This window comes from Muntiacus reevesi, chromosome 1 (genome assembly GCF_963930625.1).
Source record: "Muntiacus reevesi chromosome 1, mMunRee1.1, whole genome shotgun sequence".
Lineage (NCBI taxonomy): Eukaryota > Metazoa > Chordata > Mammalia > Artiodactyla > Cervidae > Muntiacus > Muntiacus reevesi.
The window spans coordinates 160811273-160831540 of NC_089249.1; the positions used below are offsets into that span (position 1 = coordinate 160811273).

Below are 20268 nucleotides of genomic sequence, written 5' to 3' on the forward strand. Positions count from 1 at the left end.
GGTGGTGGCAGTGGAAAGGAAGCAGAGACAGCCGTGCGTGAGGGTTCAAGTTTACTCTTTGGGGACAAGGAGAGGTGAGGAGGAGGTGTGGGTGGGACGGGGGCGCCCCTCAGTAGTCAGCTGTGTAATCTGTGCCATGTAGCCCCCGGCACAGCAGTGTGAATTCTTTCACCATCTCCTTCACCCGCCTCTTGTTTACTCGCTCGCTGAAGGAGAGAAGGGAGAGCAAGTTAGCGCCATCCACCACGGCCTCCGCCTCCCTGCGACCCAAGCCCAGGCCCTGCCAGCTCTGCTCACCGAAGGATCTGTTGGCTGAAGGTGTCCTTCTGCTCGGGGCTGAGGCGGGCGGAGGGAAAGCCAGGTGCCTGAAGCGCCTCCTTGATCCACACGCTCAGGAGGCTGAAGCAGTGTTTGTTCAGAGCAAATAGGATGTCGGCAAAGCAGTCCATGAGGCTGCGGGAGGCCTGGCCCCCAATGGCCTGAGGGAGATGGGTTCTCAGCACATCAGGGCCTTGCCCCGTCTGCAGCAAGAGAGCCCAGCCACACCACCCACTCCCGGGCAGCTCCTCAGCCACAGCGCACATGATGAGCGCTACTTGACACATGATAGCTGATCCTCACAGCAACCTAACAACTTCCAGTCATTTACTTGATGAAGAAACACAGTTTAGGGAACCAAGGTGCAAGCTTCCCAGGAGGGCAGCTGCCTCAGCAGTGCGGGCCACCCCAAACCCCCGTCCCCCACCCGCTCCGTCTCACCTCCAGCACTGCTATGAGCAGCATACGGCCATCCTCCTGTACCACTTTTCCCACGGTTTCTACCTCCCCACACCGCGGCAGCAGCTCTGTCTACAGAGGATGGAGAGTCCCGTCAGCCCCCACTCTCTCCCCGTCTCCCTGGAGACAAGGCCTGCACACCACACCCCTACCCCACAGAGTCCTGGGTAGGGTGGGCTGGGTATAAGGATGGCAGGGGGGGGTTGGGGGTCAGCACAGGACTCACAAAGAAGCCACAGGAGGCCTTGACAGTAGGTGCTTCGGGGAACTTGAGGGCCAGCACAGCTGTGAGAGAGGCAGAGGCAGATGAGATGGGGCTCAGGGATCCTCCCGAGGGGGCCCCAGGCCCACCTGTCCACCTGGCACCCCACTTACCACATTGGAACACAGCTTTGACATCCAGTCGTTCACATAGGAACAAATCTGGCTTCCGCTTCAGAGCCTGCAGGAGGTGGAGCTGGTAAGCCCAGCCCTAGTCGACTCTTAAGAATCATCCTCCCACTCACCTGCCACCCAGGCCCCAACCTCACACACCACAAGTGAAGGCTGCCAAAACCAGCCACCCAGCCATCTCTGGGGAATGAGACCACTCCAGAGTTCAGTATGTCAGGAGGGGAGCAGCCAAGGGATGCCTTGTACATGTATGTGTACATGAACGCACATGTGCATGAGAGAGGCTGGGAGTCATAATGCCACAGCTTGGGTCCCAGTCACCCCCGAGCAAACACATCACCCCACCCCACCCCACCCCACCCCCCACCACCAGAGCCAGACCTCCTGTAGGCTCCAGGTTGCCAGCAGTGACTTCACTTTGATTCACAGAGGCAGTTGAGGCCCCCTTGATTTGTTAACAGGGCAGAGATGGCAGCTGGACAGGGAGCCCAGCTCAAAGCCCCCCTCCTATGTCCTGCCTGCATTCCTCAGAAACTCTCCAGCTTAGGAAGAGGAGCCACGGCCCCATCTCTCACCCAGGACAGCCTGTGTCTGGGCCCTTCTCATCCACACCCAGCCCAGGAGCCAGGGCTGCCATGTCAGGGGAAGCAGATGGAGTCTAGGGGCTGAGAGCTCACCCCAAGTGGTACCAAGGCACAAAGGGCACATCCTCAGGTCACAGGAGATGCTCTGCACAGCTCCCACAGTCATCAAGCACTGCTGTCCCCCAGCAGCCCCCCAGTGCAATCCACATCAACCCCCAACGCTCCAGCCTTCATATACCTTCCACTCCCTCATTTTCACTCAAGCGCAAACAGCCCCACATGCCCCCTCACTTAAAATGCCCTACTTACCCTCTATCACACCTCAATCACATCCCTTCTGTACACCACTCTCCCCATTTGCAACACAACCTTGCTACACATTCACATCCCACCCCCAACCCTGTATCCCCAAACCATGTCCACACACCCATGCCCTCATCCTACCCAGTTCTCCAGCATGTGCACTCTCCCCACGCACACCCACACGCGAATGTCCTCGCCCCAAAGATACACCCTCACACCCATGTCCACCCAGGCCCAGAGCACACTGTCCATTCCCCCTCCTCCTATGCCCCTCTCCTAGGCTGTAAGTTCCAAGAGGGTAAGAACCGTGTCTGCCTTTGCTCACCGTTACACTCTCAGCACCTACCACATGACCGAGCACGTATAACACACTGAAAAAATACTTGTGGAGTGATTAAACAAAGAAACACATCATGGACCCCAACCCATAGGAGCCCCCAACTCACAGGAACTCCCTGACACACATACTAACCCCACATCCCCACAGCCTGACACACGCATCTCCCCAAATGTACAACCCCTCATACGGACACACCACTACCACATATACTCCTACCCCCCATAACACGCACTCCCAGAGCCCAACACACACACCTCCAACAAACATTGCCACTCAAACTCCATCCGTGTCTGACGCATGTCAGCACACCACACCCATCAATGCACAGGCTCACGACAACTACACACTTATTCTGACACTCAGAACAACACACATACTACTTACAGCAGCCACGTGATTTCTGTTCCCTGCCCAAACCGGACTCAAAACACACGAGTCAGCTCCGACACACTTGAACACACACCAAACACATCTCGCAATGGAGCCAGCACCCCACCTCCCAGCAGCAGCAGGACCTGTCCGGCAGCCCAGCGACAGCCCAGCTCTGGGCTCCACTGCAGCACATTCAGCTCGGCCCCTCCCTCGGAGCTCCTCCCAGCCTACCTCTCAGGAGCAGGCTGGGGGCACTGAGGCAGGCCGTTCCCCGCAGGAGTACAGGGACAGCGAATCCCAGGCCCTTCCACTCCGGTCCTGGTCCTGAGCCCTTTGGTCACTTCGGGCCCACAGGAGCTGCTGGGCACCGTTACCACCCCCTCCCATGCCCACCCCTCAGGCCAGCCCAGCGCCCTCCCTTCAGGATCAGCCTCTCCCTGGTCTCTGTGGAGGACTGAGCTAGTTGAGGCAAAGGGGCACTAAAGGAGGATGTTGGATTGTCAACTTCCACGGAAACAGATGAAGAAACTCTATTCAACTGAACAGAAAAAAAAAATTTGTCAACAGAAAGCTAAAAATAGGCTTAAATTGAATTTCAACATAAGAGAAAGAGAAAGAGAGAGAACAGAACGTGAATGAATAAAACTAAAACACACCTGTGCCAGGAGTTGCATAAATGAATCAACAATATCAGGATGATCCCTGGGCCCTAAAATATAATAAAGATGGAACTTAAGAAAAAATTATACAAACAGCAACTCAACCTCATATAGTTATGTGGGACTGAGAGCCTGCAGGGAGACAGCGTGGGGGCACATGAGCAGCAGGAAGCAAGATAAAGAAACAAAACATACAAAAACCATGAACTGGGAGAAGCCCAACAGAAAGAGACAGCAAAGTGAAGGACGGTCTGCCCCAGCTCCCTCCCAAGGGGCCTTCCACCTACTCCTCCTCAGGTCAGTCCCCAAGGGACCCTGCAGTGCTTGAGCAATGCTGGCCACCATGTAGCTGGACAAACAGCCCCCACACTCTTGTTGTGGCCTCTGGCATACTGCAGTGGCCCTACACTGCTTCCGATCACATACCTCCCCATCACTCATCATCAAGAGGAGGGCAGGGCTGGTGGGAGATTGGTCCTTGGTACTGCCATGGGAGGCCTGGCTGAAAGCCCTTCCCGGCATCATGGTCTAAGCAGGTGTCCGCTCCCTTCCTTGCCCTTAGGGCTCTTGGTCTAACCAAAGAAAGGAATCTACAGGGTTCTCTTAATCCAGAAGACTCCTTCTTGGGTTCGGCAGTGCCTGATATGCTGTGGGGCTGGCCAGTCAAGGCCCAGGGGAAGGAGCTGCATGATGAGGCAAAAATGAGAGCCCCGCCCACAATGCCCCTCCGCATGGACACAGACTCAGCAGAGAGCCAGGCTCAGGGCTGACGACCCCCTCCCACCATCTGGGCGCACGAAGAAAGGGAAACCAGTCAGAGTGCCACCCCACGGTGCAGTGGGAGGGCAGAGCCCGAGGAAGGTATGGCAAGACTGGGACAGCAAAGCAGGTGAGGGGGGGCAGCCTGTCCTGTAAGACAACCAACAGGCCCAACAAGTAGGATGCTGGACACTATCCTGCCTCCAGTTCCGATGACACCTTCAGCAAGGATGAGGCGTGGCCTGGAGCCCCTGCTTGGTCACCCCACTCTCAGGGGGAGACGCTGTGGGAACCCCTGCCTGAGATACCACGAAGCAGCTGTGTGATCTTGTGCAAGCCATCCATGTTCAGTTTCCCCGACTCTCGAGTCGGTAATCATCTCTTCCCTAATTCCTTCAGGCTGTGAGAAGCGCTTGATAAAGCCTGTCCCTTCCACACCTGCCCCCTAAACTTAGGGGGCAAGTCCTGTAAAGTGAGGCCCAACGTACCCAAGCCTGGGGTCCCTGTAGATGGCAGGTTTGAGGTTCAGCAGCTGCCCTGCTAGAGGTGGGCTGGACAGTGAGGAAGAAAGGTTCCAAGAGCCAGGAGACCTTGCCTCCTTTCTTCAACAATGTCTGGTGTCTGGTCTCTGCTGCCCTTGTTCTGAGGGATTCAGAAGAGACCCAAGCCTGCCCTTGAGGGTCTTAGTCCAGGGAGGGAGACAGTCATGGAAGCTGCTTACTGAGTGTGATCAACGCTGTATCAGCGGTGCGTGCCCATGCAGTTCTGGCGCAAGGTCAGAAGCACCCAGCTCTGCCTTACAGAAGTTTCCGAGGACTGATGCAGGGGTAAGGCATGGAGGAGAGAGAGCTCACCCAGTGAAGGGCACAGGACAATCCAGGCAGAGGAGCAGGGCACAGGGATCAAAGGGGACATGATGGGGGAAATATCAGGGTGGCTGGACTGCTGGAGCCGTTCAGGAATGACCGATGAGAAGTATGCAGGTCTATGTCACGTGGTGGCGGGCAGTGGGGACCATAACCTGAGGGTGATGGGGAGCAATGGAAGGGCCTTAAGCCGGGGAGGGCAAAGTGCTCAGATTTGTGTCTTATAAAAAATATTACAGCTGCTGGGTGCAGAATGGGTTGGAGAAGGGCAGATGCCAGGGAAACCAGTCAGAAGATTGCTGAGGCGATCCAGATGGAACAGTGGCCGTGGAGGGTGGGGGGAGGTGAGGCTGAAGAGGACCACATCCGGGTTCTGGCTCAGATTTCTCCCCACTCTGGAAACAACCCATGGTCCCCCAGAGCAGAGGTCAGCATCAGGGGACCAAATACTGAGGACAGAAGCAGAGAGCACTCTGACTCCAGCTAAGACTCCTGGTGAGCCTCAAGCCTGTGAGCATGACTCTAGGCAAAACTCAGGTGGCTGACGGAACAACGTTGTTTCTTCTCCAAGTGAGAAGCCTGGGTTAGGCAGCAGGGGAAGCCTGGAGCCCCCCACTCCCAACTTCTCTCAGGCAGAGGGCCGTAGTGACTGGGGGGCTGGGATCACAGCCAAAGGCTTCTGGCCTAGAAAGGAATGAGTCTCAATGCAGGGAAAGGAACCAGCACTCTGTGAGTACATCATGTGCAAAATCCCCAAGCCAGGGGCCCAAAAGATGCTACTTTAATACCTATTAACAATCCTAACAAGTATCTGACATCCCCATTTCACAGATACCGAAACAAAGGCTCTGAAAAGGTATGTGACTTGCCCAAGGTCACACAACTAGTTGGTGGTGATGAGCTTAGAATCTAGGTCTAGCTGACTTCGAAGCCCATGTTCTTGTCACCTTTCATTCTATCCCAAAGGAAATGGAGCCAGCCTGGTGCTCCAAGTCCTTCAGAGCTTCCAGCCCCACCTTTCCCCACATCCAGCTTGGCCCTGAGCCCAGGAGAAGACATCATTCACTCTCTTGTCCACTTCCACCTAAGGTATCAACTATCTGTAAGGTGACAACTGTGCTATGCTTGATCCCGTTACTTTCCCATCAAAACCCATGTGCAACTCAGGGGAGAGAGGAGAACAGAGTGGGCAGCTGTGGCTCCCCAGTCAGGGAAGCAGAGGCAGTGGCAGTGGCGGCAGCAGCAGAGACCCTGGTTGGGACCTACCTTGCTGGAAGAGGGTGAGTGTGACGGAGGTGACGAGCAGGAAGAGGGCCTCAATGGGGGGAAAGTGGGCAGGCTCATGAGCAAAGATGTGGACCAGCTGCAACAAAGCAGGGAGTGCTGGTCAGCAGAGGCCCTGGCCCACCAGGACAGGCCAGCGTCCCTGGAATGCAGGCGAGGACTCCTGCCAGAGCAACCATCCACCCTACTCCACCCACCCGCCTAATCCCTGGGTCAGATCTCTGCCTGGGATGAAGGCCCACCTGTCGAGTGAGGTCAAGAGCAGAGGCCTGGGGGATGGTGCTGTACATCCGCCCCAGCATCTCACACAGCTGTGGCACCATGGGGGCAAAGTCATCTAGCAGCGTCTTAACGGACTTCTCAAAGATAGCGCACACAGCCTGGGAAGAAAGCAAAGAGGGCCTGGTCAGCAGGTCACCACTGGCTGCAACAGAACGGAGACCTTGCACAGAGGAGGCCTTAAAAGGGGCCCTTACCCACCAGCCCTGCCTGGCTACGTGAACCCTGGAAGATAGGCTAGTCTGACCCTCACCCTGGAAGGCAAGAGGCTGAAAGGCCCTTCTCAGAGGGGTTGAGGATGGAACTCTGTAACTTAACTCCAGCTTCTCACATCTCCACCACGGCCTCTCAGGGAGCAACAATAGCGAGAAACTCCTGAACTGAATGGAACCAAGACAGGTGTCGGATGCTAAAATGGACCCCTGACTGTCACTCAGCCCCAGCATCACAGCCTTGGGTGCAGCATTTCAGAGATTCTGAGCATCTATGGGGTAGGATTCGTCTCCTTCACTTCCTCCAGATCATAGCAAGCTGAGGTGGTGGAAGCTCCATTTCTGAGCAGAGTCACCATGGGGGCTGATGGCAAGGGTCAGCACTCACCTCTACCACCTGGGCATCATTCAGCCATTTGCTCAGCACCTTCTGAATAAGCTGGAAGACCTGCTGCAGTACCACCACCACCTGAAGACACAGGAAGAAGTGAGGTGCCCCCACTACCACTCTCACCCACCCGAGAAGGACTACTTGGTAGTTGGAGGTAGGCCAGGAGTTTCAAACCTATTACCCCAGACTGCACACTGAAGACTTGGTACACAGGACCCTGGGGAAGGAGTGCTTTGCTGAACCCCCATGAATCAAAGATACCCTGAATTCTAGGGATCATCTTAGAGGAAGCCTCAAACTGCAAGCTTCAGAAGACTATTAAAACTTTGTAATCTTTTTAAAAAGTCACTCCCTATCTACTTCGGCTCAGTAGAAGCATTTTAGTGCCAAAGGCCTATGGACCAGCCCCTGAAGAAGCAGAGATGCTGTCTCACCCAGATAGGCTTAGGGTAGAGAGCCCCAAGGGATGCGTAGATACGGGCAGCTTATGGTGGAGCAGAGCAGCCTGAGGTCCTGGGAGGTGAGGGAAGGAGGGATGATGACTACCATAGAAGGAGGGGTTCTTTGGGAGGACAGTGGCTTTGGTTTGGTCTGGAGCCAAAAGGGTGACCAACACTGGGGTGGGGAGTTGAGCAGAGGGACCAGGATACTGTGGCTACCTTTTCTCCAGGAGAAAACACTGGAGGGGTACTTGGAACAATGACTAAAGCAGTGCCTTGCATCTGTACAGAGCTCTACAGTATGCAAAGTACTTTTAATCAAGACTACATCTGCTGTTCAGCACAGTTCTATAAGATGAGCATCAGATATCCCAATGTTCGTAGTTTTGAATGGGCAGCTGAGGCTTGTCCCAGACTAAACAGCTCATAAGTAGTCACCCCAATGTCCTGTGCCCAAGTTACCATAGCACTTACCACAGTGCTTTGTGACAATCTGTTTACATGTATTTCCTCTAGACTAAAAGCCACTCAAAGGCAAGAACTATTATATGTGGAGTATGTACCATCCTGAGTGCCTGTAGAGGACGGTGAAGACTGAAGTAGAAGGCCCCATAGAGTTGGGGGTTAAACAGGGTACCATAATTACATCACTTAGGATGTATAATGTCAGTGTCCCCCATGGGGAGAAGGAAACACTATACTACCACCTCAGTTAGGCTAGGAACAAAGACAACATCACCACAGGACTGAGTGAGACAATGACATCACTCCCTACAGAGCAGGGGGCAGTGGGAGGGTCATTCACAGGGTCAAAGGACCAAATGCATCATGCCCCATGGGGCCAGGGAAACAATGACAACATTACCCATAGAGTTCAGGGGTGACTATGACATTCCCACAGGGTGGGGGGGTGGGGGGCGGTGGCAATGACAACATCACCCACGGGGTTGGGTCCCTGTGGCACTGGCAGCTTCCGGAGCTCAGGGCCTTCATGATCATCCTCATGGTGACTGACGTCCAGTGTGGTGAAGAGGTTGGAGAGAAGCCCCAAGATGTGGACAATGGCCAGCTTGTTGGAAGGATTAGGCTACGGGGAGAAGGGAACCAAGCTCTGGATCTCCCAGCCCTGACTGCCAGCTCCAGCCCACCCCTCAGCAGCTAAGCCACAGCCCACACAAAGGGCAGCCCCAGAGACCCACTGCTGCTTGCGGCCACATACAACACATACACACACACGCACGTGCAACAGTTCACTCACTATCTCTTCTGCCAGCTTCTCCAGCTGCTGGATATATGGTGAGATGAGCGAGTGCAGGTTTTTAAGGATCTCCTCCACTTGCAAGGCTGATAGCAGGAAGCCCAGTGCCTGCATGAGCCACATGCACTGGCTCGTCTGTGGGGCAGAACATGGAGGGTCAGTCCCAGACACACCTGCTTGTGGGTGGGAAGAATGAACCTCTTGGGAAGGTTCCAAGAACAGAGAATAAGGCACAAAGGCAGAAGACAGGATTTCTTCAGATCCCCCCAATACCTCAAACAGTCAAGCCCCCTAGAAACTTATGAACTCACCTTATGGATCTGTTTCATCAACACATCCTAGGGATAAAGAGAAGGAACATGGTGTCAGTGTGGGGCAGACTGTGCCCTGAGGCCCAGCTGCACCCAGGGCCCTGGGATACCTGGGAGACAGCCACGATGTTGGCAGCGTAGGGCGGCAGGTCATACTTGCACTCTCGGCAGATCTTCTTGAGGGTGGACACAGAAGAGATAGAGAGCTCAGGATTGCCTAAGGCATGCAGCACAAGGGGTAGAACGCTGTTGATCATGACAGGGTGGTCAGCCAGCCACTCAGATAGAGCTCCTGGGGGAAGAAGGGAAGACATCTGAGTCAGGCCAGCCTGGTTGTGTGCCAGGTCCCTGCAAGGCAGGCACATCTTCTGGCAGGGTGGAGCTGGAGCCGCTGAACAGAGAGAGTGCTGTGTGTTCAGAATATGGGATGAGCAAATACGCACATACGGGATCAAACATGACCTTACTGATGATAAGCGGGAAGGAGTTACTCGGTAGAGGCCCCGCGCCACTGTTGCAGTGGCAACGAACTAGCCTCACTGAACTGCAGCTCAGTGCACTGTATCAAGGACCCCTACACATGCCAGAACAGTCAACTGGTTGCAGTTTCTGATTGTGTGTGTGCGCACTTAACGTCTCCCACTTTGGACGGGACCCAGCAAGTGGGCTGGGTATGTGTGCTGTGGCTCTGGGGATGTGCTCACGGATGTGGGACAAGTCTCACCAATGGTGAACATGACGGTGTCTGCCAGCTGCACGTTGCTGATGCTGATCCGTGGGATGAGGCCAATGAGCCCAGGCACCACATCAGAGTAGTTGACATCAATGGTCTCTGCGATGGACTGGAAGCCATAGAGCAGGGCCTCTGTGTGCTAGGGAAAGAGGATGCCACTGGCTTGGCTGAGGAGGAGGATGTGACAGATCTGGAAGGGCTGAGGGAATCAGGCTGGGGAGGTACCTGCCAGGAGTAGGGCTCCTCTGAGCTGGTGAGCAAACGGCCCAGCTTGTCATAGAGGTTGCTGAGGAGCTCGGCCCCCAGCATCTCATAGACATACATGAGCGTGTCTGAGATGTCCACCCTAAGAAGCAGATGAAGGCCTTATACACTGCCTGGATGCCTCTCCCAAGCACGGAAGCCCACCCCAGTTCCCTTATAGCCCCGCCAAAGTGCCTAGAGAACAGAGAAGCGAGGCCCAGGATTCATGGAACCTGGCCTTGGGCCCCTCCCCTCACTGCCTTCATTATCTCAGGACTCCCTTTAGAGCCGGGATTGGCCTGCTAGCGTCACCTGTAAATTCGGAACTGCTCCTTCTCATCTGAGGACCAGAATCCATATTCTTCATCAGAAGGGAACTGGGCCTTGTGCAGAAGTACATCCACCAGCTGGAAGTAGACTGGCCGGTACACCTGCTGGTACACAGCCTGTTTCTCTGCCTCAAAGGACAGAATGTCATCCTGAGAGAAGCAGGGAGGAGAGTTAGCCACGGATGCCGTGACCCCCTTCTTCCACACGGCCCAGGTCCACTGAGGGTCTCGTGACACACCTGCAGCGTGTACCAGAAGGTGAGGGTCAGGGAGCTGGTGGTCTCGTTGACAGGGAAGTGGCCAGGGATGCCCGTACAGAACATGATCATATTGACGAGGGCCAGGAAGCTCTGCCAGTGCTCCACCTGGTCCAGCAAGGCCCTGGGAGGGAGAAGACACGGGGAGGTCCTTCTGCCTCCCTTACTTCTCTGGGGGCCCTGCTATCCCACCTGCAGTTGCCCCTCTCCTCACCGGGAGTGGTTCTCGCCCAGAGCCACAGCAATGCGACAGATGCCGTGGGAGGTCTCCATGTCCCCATTCTGTACTGCCTGTCGCAGTTGATCCTGCAGTCCCAGCACCAGTGGGATGAGTTTTAGGAGTGTGTTCACGTACCTGGAGGTAGAGGGTGAGGAGACGCATCAGAACTGTCTGCCCATCCCCCACCAGCTTTGGGAGAAAGGCACAATCTCTCTGTTGTCCATCAAAGACCCACTTTCCACATCAAAGCCAAAGCAAGAAAGAGGTCAGGGGCGAGGTCTATGTGGCAGGTTTCACGTTGCCCAATTTGGGAATAACTTTAGGTCAGAGACCTCCAGGAGAACTCTGGAAAGGATATACAAAAAAGAAAGTGTGGCTGGACCTGTGTCCTCCAGTTGGACTTAGAGCTGATGCTTGAATGGCTTAAGACTTTTAGGGAGGTTAGGATGAGGTGAATGTGTTTTGCATATGGGGAGGACAAATAAATTTTGGGGGGGCCAGAGAATAAGACAGCTATGGATTGAATTGTTTCCCAAAAAAAGATGTGTTGAAGCCCTAACCTTAGTAGCTCAGAATGTGACCTGATTTGGAAACAGGGTCACTGCAGATTAGATCAGAGAGTAGGGGGGTGGCTCTAATACAATATGACTGATGTTCTTGAAAGAAGACATTCATGTGAAGACAGAGACCTCCAGGAAGGATGACATGTGACAAAAAAGGAAGAGGCTGGAATCATGCAGCAAGTCGAGAGAACACCAAAGATTGCCAGCAAAGCACCAGGAGCTGGGAGGCGGCAAGGAAGGGTGCTCCTACAGGTTTCAGAGGGAGCTGAGACCTTGATTTCAGACCTCCAGGCTCCACAGCTGTGAGACAATAAATCTCTGTCGCATATGCCAGGGTGTGGTACCTTATTATGGCAGCTGTAGGAAACTAATATCATCAGTATCAGGGGAGACTGAATGAGGATAGGAGACAGAAGAGGTAAGACAGAAGAGTCTTGTTAAAAATTTCAGGAGACAGCAACAGCTCCCGAGAGCATCAACCCCCACCCTCCACTCCTAACTCCAAATCCTAACTCCTAAGGAGTCTGGTGGCAGTAAGGGAGGGAATGAACTCAGAGGGAACTCAGATATAAAACAGGGATAGGAGGATAGCTAAGAGTCAAGAACAACTCTCCCTGGTGGAAATATTACTGAGACCTGGAGGAGAGGATGAATAGGGACAGTAATAAATTTAACGGGAGGCCAGAATGTGTTAAGTTTAATGTTAGGCATACTGAATCAGAGGCACCCAGGGAAATAGGCAGGTAGAAGTGTTCAGAGAAAACTGGATATAAAAATCTAAAGCCCAATGGAGAGGTTAGAGCAAGAGACATAGATTTGGAATCATCAGCAAACAGCTACGGGAATAGATGGAAAGTGACCAAGAATTAAGTGTCGAATGAGAGGAGCGCATGGCAACCCACTCCAGTATTCTTGCCTGGAGAATCCCATGGACAGAGGAGCCTGGTGGGCTATGGTCTGTAGGGTCGCAAAGAGTCAGACACGACTGAAGCGACTTAGCATGCATAAGTGCATGCATAAGTGCTGAAAGAGAAAAGGGTCTGAGCCAGAGCACTGAAGCACAGTGATCCCTAAGGAAGGAGCAGAGGAAGGAGAATATACAAAGTAGACTGAGAGAAGGCTAGCTCCATCCCCAGCTGCCTGCTCTGTGGAGACGAGACTAAGCAGAGGAAGTGATACTCTGGGGTGAGGGGATCTCTCTACTGCCAATCATAGTGTCACCATAGCAATCTATGGAGGAGAGGCGGTACTGAAAATCCAGGAGTTCTATCTGGACTTGCCCCAAGCAGCTTGCTAGGTAGGAGGTAGCCCCAGCAAGGTAACCTTAGGCAAAGGATGAGAAGGACAAGAGGCAACCAGTCCAGGATGCTGGCCTCCACATCCCGGTTCTGATGGGACAAGACGTTCATACCACATTACCCGCAGCCCAGAGACAGCTCCAGAGGGTGTGGCCTGGAGACGGCGGGGATGGCTTGTCTCATGGCCCTGACACGGGCTGCACCATAAGACAATGGGCACCTTCAGGCCAGACTCCGACACAATGAGTAGGGGCAGGGCCAAGGCCATGGCCCATGAGCTGCCCAGTAGCTGAGATGGCAGCAGGAGGTAGTGCCCTACCCCCACAAGCCTCCTCACTGAATTCCAAGGCTCCCTCACATCTTCAAAATTCATGTACACAGTAGGTAATCAAAGTTCTTAATTTGTCTCATCTCTGCCTCGTAACGGGATGAATCAAGGACAATATAGCCCAGTAGAGCTCAGAGCATTACTCAAGGTCACAGAGCAAATAGTGACAGATTCCAGGTGAAGACAGCCCTGTGCACTGTTATAGGTCTGCTTCTGTTTCAGGGCCCAATCTGAATTTCCTCAAAGGATCTATGCAGATCTCAGCATGTATCTCAAATTCTAACTAATGGGAGCTCCCATGAGCCTGTCTAATTCATCTTTTTTCCCTTCTTCAGCCCCCCAGCAACAAGCTTTCCCAGGATGAAAAACAAATCTCAGGAAAAAAAAAAAATTTCAAAGGAGAGAGAGCCAGGCAAACAGCAGCAGCTGTGGATGGGGTGGGAAAATGGTGACTTGAGTGCAAGCTCAGCCAAGGAGAAAGCCAACGTCAGGACACCTGGGGAGTGGCTGGATGACCCAAAATTCAAAGCCACTGAATATGACTTTCTCAAGCCAAAGTTAGGAAATGGACTAGACAGAGCAAGGCCCAAACACTGACTCCAGGCTGGATGCAGTCCAACCACAGGGGAAACTCCTGCATTGATTCCTCCACCCGGACACCTGTGTCTGAGACCTGTGAGCAAACAGAATGCACCTGAGGCCTCAAGGCTTCTAGGTTTGGGGGAGGGAGATAGAGAGGATGTCTTTAAAACACTACAGCTGAGCCTGGGTTCAAAAGGCCTGGCTCCTGTTGGTCAGCTTGAGCTGGCGGGGCAGAGCTGCTGGGACTCCTTGGCTGCCACTCACACTGAGCTCAGCCCAGACCTGCAATTAGAGCTCTGGGAGCAGAGCTGAGAAAATGGGGAGAGTTGCTAAGCAACCAAGGGGGCTGCAGCCAATGGGCGCTCAGGAGGCTATAGGTTCCCTCACTGGCTCCTTGCTTGCTCATTCGTTCAGAGGAGCAGAGGCATCAATTACCTGCCAAAGCCCTCGAGACTGGCTAGGCGGGTAAACCTGGGTGTATCCAAGGACACCTCACATCACCCACGCACTGGCCCTGCCAATTCCCCTTAGCCACCAATTGTCTGAGCCTAGCCAGCCAAGAAAGGCTTTGACCTAGGACTTGGTACCCACCTTAAGCTGGAAAAGCTGAGAAGCCATGGGAAAGGGCTCAAACTAACTGCCAAAGCAATCATGATACCAAATACTAGTAACCGCCATTAATGCGATGTCAAGCTCTCACAAACATTCTCTTATTGAATCTTCATACCAAAATATTCCCAGAATACCAGGGTCAGGCCCTGGGCACACTCTTCTATTTAAACTCTGTATAATGATCCATTTTACTGATAACAGAAACTGAGGCTTAAAAGTGGTTTATCTAAGGTCTCAGATCTAGGAAGTGAATCATATGGGATTCAAACACAAACATGACTAATGCCAAGGCTAGAGCCACCAGCCACTTCCCCAGGCCATCCCTTTCAATGGTATTTCCCCCTCTGGCTCTGCTGAGCATTCTCAAAGCCTTTTCTCTGAAATGTGAAGTATCAGGCTTCCAGGCTTGCCCCAGCCAACCCAACTTATACCAAAAATCTCATCACGCCATTTTCTCTTATTACATCCTCTTCAGTACAAAGACCAAAATCTTAAGCCTGGTCAACAAGGCCTTGATGATGTGGGTCTACATCTCCTACCACTGGCCCTTACACTTTGCTGTTTAATCACACCCACTCGCCAGGCTCTCTCACACCCTTTCTTGCTTGGGCTCTTCCGTCGGTCTGAAACGTCCTCCCCATGTCCATCATCTCCATCTGGCTAACTCTTACACAGCCTTCAAAGCACAGCTCAGTTGGCACCTCCTCTGGGAAGCCCTTCATACCCTCACACTGGGTTAAATGCCTCCTCTCAGTTCTGATGGCAACCTGCTCCCTCCATTAGAGCACCCATCATGTAGGCTGCACTTGCCCATTCATGTGTCTCCTGGATTCTGAGCTCTTGACTTGCAGAAATCAACCTATCCATCTTTAGGCTCCCTGTGGTCAGCCTAGACCCCACACATAAACAGATGCTCAAGCAACATTTCCTGAGGAAACATCTCATTACACTCACCTTGTTTTGGATCCTTGAGTCTATGGTGGTGCTGCCCACCACATGCCTTTGCCCCTGCTCTATCTCCTGAAGCCTGGAACACTCGCTCCCCTTCCACCCTCTCCCACCCCTGACCCTCACCAAGTAGGCAACTCCTACTTTTCCTCTGTTTAAAAAATAATGAATGATACCAAGTGCTGCCAGGCACAATGTGACAAAATAAAATGACAGAGAGCCTGTCCTCACATTGCTGAGAGACTAATGGGGAGACATACATTAATTTATAATGAAACTGTGTTACAGGCTAAGAAGGAAAAACACTGGGAGTACTGAGATAAAATAATAGAGAAGACCAAACGGAGTCTTAAAAATCATGAGGACTTTCCCAAGGAAGTGAAGTGTCGGATCAGGCAACGATGATATGACAAGTCCATGTGATGGTCTGGAGGCTGGACGGAGCCTGGGACACAAGAAACTGAGAAGTTTGTGTGAGAGTGAAGAAAGGAAGTAGCATGGCTCGAGACGAGGCTGGGGATGCCATGCTGTGCTTCGCCCTCGTGAACCACATTGAGAATTCTGAACTTTATCCTAAGAGCAGTGTGGGGCCACTGGGAATTTCTGAGCAGAAAGGAAAGATTAGACCCTCATTGTTAAAAAGATTTCTCTGGGTGCTGGGTGGGCAACGAAAGGTACAAGTGTGAAAACCAGGGGACTGGTGAGGAAGCCCCTCAATGATATGGGGAGAGAGATGAGGACACTTTACACTAGGGTGGGGGCAGTGGGAATGGAAAAGATATGCAGCATAGTCAGGAGAGGAGCAGCCAGGACTTGGCGACTGACTAAGAGAACGAGAAGGAAGAATCAAATATTTTCACTGAATAATTCGTTGGATGGTTTGTTGTCTAACGTCTGTCTCCCTCTCTGAACCACAAGGACAAAGACCATGTCTTGTTTGGTTCCTTGCTGTATATTCAGCATAGGGCCAGGCATGTAGTAGGTACTCAACTAGTGTTTACTGAACAGATGGATGGATGGATGTGTGGCTGGCCAAGCAGGCTGTCCATCTCCGGGAAGGTTGGGACCGGCTCACCTCTGGGCATCAGGCTGTGAGATGGCATTGACAATGGCCTCCACACTGCTGTCAAAGAGCTCTGAGTCCTGCAGAGCAGCGAAGGCAGCCTGAATGAGCGCCTCGCAGTCTTGCAGTGGTACCTCCAGCTGCACCCAGCTGGAAAAGCACTTGAGCACCTTCTGACGCACACAGCTGGGTGAGCTGGGCTGCTGCAGCAGCTGCTCCAGCAGTGGGAAGACAGCCCCACACTCCACTGCCAGGCTGGTCCGCACCAGGCTTTTGCGATACTGGGGCAGGCGGCTGGTCTGGAACTCCTCGGGCAGCACTGTCAGCAGCTCCAGCAGGGCCAGGCAGCGGCCCTGGCTATCCACCGGTGAGTCCTCGGCCTGGAACAGCCGTACCATATCTGCCACAGCACATGGCCAAGCGTCGGGCATCATGCTGAGAGCCAGTGAGGCCAGTGCCACGCACAGCCGAGTCAGCACAATCTTGGAGCCACTGGCAAAGCGGGTGATCTGGGTGAAGAGCTGTGCCTTTAGGCTCTCATACTGGTCAGTAGGGATGTCACTCCAGTAGCGAGAGATCTTGATGTGTAGGGCGCTGGCCCCAAAGTACTGGATCTCAGGCACCTTGTCCGGCTGCAGGAGCTGCCAGCTGAAGTGCCAGGCCTGTGGGGACACCTGGGCCTGCATCAGCCACTTTTGAGCCAGGTTCTTGTTCTCAATGTTGGGGTCATAGTAGAGCTGGTGCAGCGCCTGCAGGACAGCACAAGACTGAGCAGGTGCTGGCCACTCTGGATCCTGCCAGAGCCCAGAACATAGGCCATGACTTGGTCCTGCAAAACTGTCCTCTCTTTCTGACCAGGGGGCTAAGCGGGAAGGAAGGGAGAGCTCAGGCTCAGCAGTGCTTCATGGGCCTGGGGTCCGGCCGGTATCTTGAGAGCCTGAACTTGCCCACACTCCACCATAGCCTCTTCTCTTTATAGCAAGACCTTAGGGGTTGGGAGCGTGACCTTCTGCAGGAAAGCAGCAAAAGAGGAGGCCAAGTTCCCCAAAGGAAAAGCACCTGAGGTAAAGGGCAAGGCCTGGGTGGAAGGAGTGGCTCCATAAGGAAGAAGCTAAGCCTGAGAAGAGCATGGAACAGCCTGAGCCACCCCCCGCCTCCAACCCTCCCAGGCACAGCTGCTCTCATCTACTCCAAAAGCTCCATTTAGCTCCCCCAGGATCATCCCTAGGTCACTCCAGATGCTGGCACCAAAGCCATTGTGAAATCTGAGCAGGACTAAGACTTTGCCAGGCAGCCCTAGGGCAGAGACAAACTGGAAGGGAGGGTGAGAACACTCCTCTGAGAGCACACAAGAGGGTCCAAAAAGCTGGTCCAGAGAAGTCTTGGCCTGCAGCCCTGGCATACGCCTAGCCTGGAGCTCTCAACTAGCTAAATCCCCAGGGTCCCAATTCCATTAGGACTTCACACAGTAGGAAAACAGTGGTTTATTTCCCTGAAGGCACATGGAACAGTGCGCCACCATGCCAACACTGCCCAGCCCAAAGGGGTGGACGAGTGAGGCCAGGACTCTCACCCCAAGCAGGCTCCATCCAAGTAGATTGAGCCCTATCTGTACCCCTGACAGCCAGTTATGGCCACTGTTCCTTGTCTGGACCCTTGGGATGCTGAGGCAGGCAGAGAACAGAAGCAGAAAGATGCATCCTTACCACTGGGTATGGTAAACGGGGCTCAAGAATAACAAATGAGTATCTGCAACCATTCCGTTTTCCACCACGGTAGCCCCGTCTCCCCCATCCATCCCAGGGTGGAAAGCATTTCTACATTCCCAGCCTCTGGGGGCAGAACCCAGCAAAGAAACAGAGAAGCAATTTGAAAAAGACAGACTGAGCAGTGGGGGAGCCTGAGAGTGCCATGGCAGGAAGCCATGTGGGCAGGTGAGTAGGGAAGGACCCTGAAGCTGCCAGCAGGACCAGGCCCCTTGGATCCAGCACAAAACCAAGGGGCCAGCCCTACTTCCGCCTGCCCGGGAGTGGTCTGGCCTCCATCCAATAACCGAAGGACCCTTCTTCAAGGAAGGGAGAAAACACAACCCAGATTGTTTTAGTTTCAGATTATTTTCTGAGCCCCTGCTCAATAAAACAAGGGCCAGGATGGCTCAGCATCACTCTGTTTTGACTGAGCTGCAAGTCTCCCTCATTCCTGGTTTCTTACTGCACTGCTCATGCATTTCCCATGGAGCTGGAGAGTAGCCAGTCTGGCTGGAGGGTCTAAACCATCAGCACCCTGGAGGGACCATCCGAAGACCCTAGAGTATCCAGAGGACCGGTGTCTATGGAAGGCCAAAAATAGCCTAAGACACCATTGCATTGCTGTGGGCTGGCCCAGAGAGACAGCAAATGCCAGGTGCTCTGGAGGCACCATCCCAACGGGCACCCAGCCCAGGCCTGGGCCCTGGCATTAGTGTCAGTCCCCAGAACTTCTGCTCTGTCACTGGAGTGCCCCTCCCCAGGGCCCTCATACCTTCTCCACGTTCTCCACCGTGAAGTCCAAGGCTGGTGCTGCTCCAGCCCCTGCAGCCCCCGGCTGCTCCTCCCGCCGCTCCATCTTTGCTCCCTCCCCAGCAGGGAGGTGGACCGTGACCTGTCTCCTGCCCCAGCCTCTTGGCTGCTGGCCCCCTGCTAGACTCCGGCTTGGGTGCCCAGGAAGTGGTGGGGTGACAGGGGTCCCAGGGCGAGCATGGCTGCCGAGGCCGCCCCACCTCGGTTGAGGGTGGGGGGCTAGCCAGAGGCCAAAAGGGGTGCTCTTTGGAGGAGACCCACTGAGGGGAACTCCTAGGAGAAAGCCGTCAGTGAGGAGTTTGCCGGCGGGGGTCCTGATGGTAGATCAGGGTTCTGTCCCCAGAATCTATGAGGAGGGAGTCATAGAGAAGCGAGGCCTTGGGAAAACCAAGGGGTCACAGGGTCGATGGCCTGTACAACACCCTAGTGAGATCTCAGGTTCTAGGAAGAGGTCACGGGGGTGGGAGGTTACGGGGGAGAGAGCCCTTCGCGGGTTACGGAGGCGTCCAACGAAGCGCAGGGGTACAGCTTCGCAAGTCTCGGGCGAAGAGTCCGTGGAGTTAAGGGGCTGTGGCAGGTCCCCTCGGCTCGGTCAGGCCCGCTCTCTTCTCACCCTCAGTCTCCGGCCCTGCTACTGCCGCTGCCTCCGCCCCAGTGACTGACAGGCAAGCCGGCCCGGCCGGGACGGGGCGGGGACCTCAGCGAGGCACGGGCTGCCCCGAGCGCCTGTTCGCGGCACCGCCAACTCAGAAGCCGTCCCCCCCGAACCCACGCCTGCCCTGGTCCGACCCGGCCGGCACAGCCCGACACGGCCCGGCGGAACTGCGCGGAAACTCATTCCGGGTCCCCTCTCTTACCCTCGCGCCTGCCCGCGCGCCCCTGAGCAGGCCGCGGAGCGGCGCGCCGCTTGAGCCCCCCCACCCCAACCGGAGCCAAGGCCCCGCCGCTGTGCACTCTGGGAAATGTAGTCCGCCTGGCGCCCAGCGGGAAGGCGGTGTCTTGCGGCGGAGGCCGGGAGCACGTGGGCTGGGGATCGGCCGAGCCCAGGCAGACTCAGGCCTATTGCGGCCAAGTTCGACCGGCGAGAGGCCCTGCGGGGCAGCTCCCTAAGAGGATGTGAGTCTAGGGGCCGGTGGGATAGAGCTGGGAAGCCAGGCTGGAGGTTAAGGTGTGTGTTTGGGAGGGGACTGAAGGGGTGGGGGGGACACAGGTTAATCTGGTGCTCCGCTGGCGGCAAGATCTCGGGCCCATGAAGGGTACTGTTTTGAGAAGAACGCGACCGCACCACTCTGAGGAGGAAGGGGGC

At 54.5% G+C, this 20268-nt stretch overlaps 1 protein-coding gene across 1 annotated transcript; it reads right to left on the bottom strand.

Moving 5' to 3' along the window:
* Nucleotides 1-34: 34 nt before the first annotated feature.
* On the bottom strand, nt 35-19803 carry IPO13 (importin 13). The gene is made up of 20 exons (XM_065914606.1): nt 18925-19803; nt 16417-17153; nt 11005-11145; nt 10773-10914; nt 10517-10683; nt 10187-10307; nt 9953-10100; nt 9339-9520; nt 9229-9255; nt 8918-9052; nt 8603-8746; nt 7217-7297; nt 6580-6717; nt 6320-6416; nt 3426-3478; nt 1153-1219; nt 1004-1062; nt 760-849; nt 298-479; nt 35-206 (listed from the first exon to the last, which is right to left on the bottom strand). Exons 1-20 carry the CDS (start codon nt 19006-19008, stop codon nt 110-112), a joined length of 2892 nt encoding a protein of 963 aa, XP_065770678.1. The 5' UTR covers nt 19009-19803; the 3' UTR covers nt 35-109.
* Between the last annotated feature and the right edge of the window lie 465 nt (nt 19804-20268).